Source organism: Myotis davidii, unplaced genomic scaffold (assembly GCF_000327345.1).
Source record: "Myotis davidii unplaced genomic scaffold, ASM32734v1 scaffold586, whole genome shotgun sequence".
Lineage (NCBI taxonomy): Eukaryota > Metazoa > Chordata > Mammalia > Chiroptera > Vespertilionidae > Myotis > Myotis davidii.
This window is the reverse complement of record NW_006296809.1, coordinates 131,833-135,788: the sequence shown is the minus strand read 5'-3', so window position 1 is coordinate 135,788 and position 3,956 is coordinate 131,833. Positions and strand designations below refer to the sequence as shown.

The following is a 3,956-nucleotide window of genomic DNA, read 5'->3' as shown; positions in this document are numbered from 1 at the left end:
GAGGGGAGCACAGGGAGCTGAGCTGCTGTTGCCACAGCAACGCCTGCCCCCGGCTCCTGCATGTCTGCCTGGTGTCTCCCCCGGCACCCCACATGGGCTGACGGAACCAGAGCCTGGGACAGAGTGGACACCGCAGCCTAACGTCCCTCCCGCGGTCACACCGTGCTCCCCCCGCCCCCGGCCACCTCGGATCCCTCATCATATCCGGGAGCCAGGCTCTCCCCGAATCCACATTCGCTGGCCACGTCTTAGCGCCTCCTGTGAAAGAGCCCGTGGGACCTGCCTTGGGGTTGTGGGTTCAATGGGCCAACACATGCAGAGGCTGTGGGTACCCAGCGCCCAGCTGTGAGGCTGCCAGCTATGGCGACTGTGGTACAAGACTGTCATTATGTTGGCCGCCCTGCCCTGGCTCAAGCCACACCTCACCCTGTCCACCCACGACCCCTCTTCACACTGTCCACCTTCCTCACCACCCCCATCACGCCTCTCATATCCGGTCTCTCACCCAAGCCCCTTGGACCCCAGGCCAAAACCACTGGACCTGCTGATCAAGATCTCTCCCAGGGTCCTGACCCCTGGCCCAGGCCATGGGCACCTCACTGAGCCCAGGCTCCTCGGCCAGCTGCCGTGCCGGTGCCCTTGGGCTCAGGCCTCTTTCTCCCTCTGGTCACCTGGGTCCAGCCAGGCCCCTGCCACAGTCCCAACCCCTTGGCCGAGGACACCTACGTCCGGTGACCTGCCAAGACCTGCACCTTCCTCCGCAGCCCGGGACTCAGCTTTGCCTCCCCCGACAGAGCCCTGGGGACGGTGATGAGCCGTTGGGCCCCGGAGCCGTGCACAGAGGATGGAGGGAAGGCAGGGGCTGGGGCAGGAACCGGAGATCTCAGAGACCGGTGCCCGGGGAGTAGCTACGGACTGGAGGTGGCTGAGGGCAGGGAGAGGGGACAGGATGCCTCTGGGGAGCCATCGAGCTGAGGTCCCACACGGACTCCCAGGTCCCAGCCTTTCCACCTCCCTGGGGGCACCGGGGCCTCAGTGGGGGCTGCAGAGGAGGCGGGAGTTCAGACGCCACGTGGAGCGGACCCCCCGGGCCTGGCCACTCCACCTCAGCCGCTCCCGGTCCTGCCGTCCCCCGCCTGATGCCACGGCCACGGGGGCCGGAGCCTGGAGCTCAGGCCACAGGCGAGGATCCCACACTACAGCCAGGAACACGCCTGTTCACACAGGACCAGGAACACACGGGCACCCAAAGATCAAGGGCACGCAGCCCTGGACACACCGCACACTCAGAGGCGGGTGAGGGTGTCTCTGACCCTGTCCAGCCCTGGTCTGACTGGACTGCAGACTCTTCCTCCCACGGAGACCACCCCACTGGTGCACGTGCGTCCCAGGCTGCTGGTGGTCAGGGGCATCACCATGGCGATCGGGACACCCGCCCCCAGCAAGACCCCCTTGCCCGCCACTGACCGCAGGGTCCTCTGTGAGCCACCAGGATCTCTCGCCCGAGGACGCAGGCCGCGGACTCCAGCTCGCAGGCGCTGCCGTAGGTGACCCCGTCGCTGCCGCACACTGGGCTGTAGACCCTCGGACACGCGTGCTGGCACACACACTCGGCTTCCCCGTTCTTCACGGCACACACTGCCCCGAACAGGCACTGCACCCCGATACATGGGGACGGGGGCTGATCTGGGGAGGACACGGCACTCAGTGGCCCTGCCAGCCCCGCGCGGACGGACGCACAAGTTATTATTATTGCCATCATCAACATTGTTGGTTGTCATTCACCTCCTGGGTCTCACCTGTCATCTCAGAGGTGCCCGAATCTGAGTAGAGCCTGGAAATTTGTTTGCAGAAGCTGGCATGAACTCCAGCCAGGACCAGGGACCCCCACTGTCTAAACCGCCCTTCCTTAACAAGTGCCAGAGTCCCACAGCCCAGCCCACCCAGAGCCAGTGGCCAGATAGACTGGCTCCTTGTAGGGAAGTATTGAATAGGAGGTCAGGCCTCTCCAGATGCCACTTGGCTGGCCTAAGGCGGCTAGGCCTGGCTTCTGCAAGTTTAGAAAGGTGAGAAGGAAGCTCTCTGCACAAGAAGGCCTGGCAGCTCTTTAACGAATAGCTTTATTGCATGCCACACAGTGTTTAGAGCCCTTAACAAACCATGTTTAATTTTTACAACCCTAGGCAAAGAAAACCACTGCTATGCCAATTTACTTTTGAGTAGACTGAGGCACAGGAGATTGAGTCCAAGGCCATATTGTCAGCAAGCAGTAGAGCTTGGACTCAGTCTGTTGGCTACCTACCAGGTGGTTCTCCCATAGGCGGTCACTATGCTTGTATAAATTTAAATTTCTTTAAAAACCTCTTAAAACACTTCGCCGCTGCCAACTCGGGGAAATGAATCCAGACCCACAAGCCTGAGAGGCATGGGATGGGGTTGTTAATGAATAACACCAGAAAGAGTCCTGTCTCCTGGTCTGGAAAATGAGCGCCAGCCAGCCAGCCATCCATCCCAGCCTACCCGCTGGAGTCTGCAGCCACGTGGTGTGCCCTGTCTTGGGGCCTTCGTTCTGCAAGATGGAATTCTCAGCCCGGGCTGATAATAAGCAGGTATTGATTGCTGCCTTGGTCATTATCAAGATTTATTTAGTCAATATGGCCTCTCCGGTCAATAAATCGTGTCGTTGATAAAGAAGGAAGGGGATAGACTTGTAGAGTTTATTAAAAAAGTTTTTCAGATATTTTTTTTAAACAGCTGAGTCCAGACCCCCATTCCTTGTCCTTATCAGCCCCACTCTACAAATACATTTCATATTTAGCTCCATAAGCTCTTTCCTTTCAAGGAGGAACTTTCCCTTATTGCTCTGATTTCTGGAAACAAAGACTCAGAGGCAGGGCTAGGTCTGGAATGGCTCCTGGGACTCAGGTGTCTCCTCACTTTTTTGTTCTCACTCCCTGGCTTGTCCAACCCAGTTTGGCCAGGGTCTTTGCCCTGAACCTGGCATCTATTCAGCAAATCACAAATATTTACTAAGCATGTGCTATGGGCTCAGCACAGTACCTGGTGCTGGCTGTAGAGGAAACTGAGGCATCGGATGCGTGAAGTAGGTGAGACAAGCACTACCTTTCTTAAAAAGACTGGGCAGAGGACCCCTGCACAGCCACTTTTCTAGAATGTCTGGCTCACACTCTGTTTCCATATCTCATCTTCTATCCATACTCTAGCCAGTTCTTCCCCCAACCCCAAAGGAGATTCACACATTCTCTTTATTTTCCTCTGACCCGTGGCCACCATTTTTCTTCTTTCCATGCCCATGCTCCTCTGCTGACCTGTAAATATGTCAGTCCCTCTAATATTTATGTCTTCTCTCTCACCAGCACCCTGTGTGGTCTCATCTATGTTCACAGCACCAGTGCTTCCCAGTTCTCCCGACCTCTCGATTCAACAACCTTCTTGACATTTCTTGAATGTCTGTTTCAAAGATGTGTCCTACTCATGCTGGTAAAAACCCAACTCTCCTCACACCTGGTCTTGACCCAGGTCTACAGGACAGAAACCTGAGAGCTGCCATGACCACCTCTCTCTCCCCTGTGCTGATGGGGGTTTTACCGCCTAGAAACCTCACCCCCCCGCATACCTCTATCTCCACCATTGGTTCTTGTGCCCATGGCCCATTAGTTCTCCCTTGGGCTTTGGTCTTCCAGTGTGCGCCCTTGTACTGACTCTGGCCTCCTCCACTCTTTTTGACAAATGGCAACTAGTGAGAGAATTAAAAACCTGTTAAGAATTATTTCCAGCCGAAACCGGTTTGGTTCAGTGGATAGAGCGTCGGCCTGCGGACTGAAAGGTCCCAGGTTCGATTCCGGTCAAGGGCATGTACGTGGGTTGCGGGCACATCCCCAGTAGGAGATGTGCAGGAGGCAGCTGGTTGATGTTTCTCTCTCATCGATGTTTCT

At 56.7% G+C, this 3,956-nt stretch overlaps 1 protein-coding gene across 1 annotated transcript in view; it reads right to left on the bottom strand.

Moving 5' to 3' along the window:
* Positions 1-3,956, bottom strand: part of AGRN (agrin) — a 72,701-nt gene that overhangs the window by 51,475 nt on the left and 17,270 nt on the right. Inside the window, 2 exon segments of the mRNA XM_015569671.1 lie at positions 1,461-1,686; positions 1,800-1,834. Of these exon segments, the coding sequence (XP_015425157.1) occupies positions 1,461-1,686; positions 1,800-1,834 (261 nt within the window).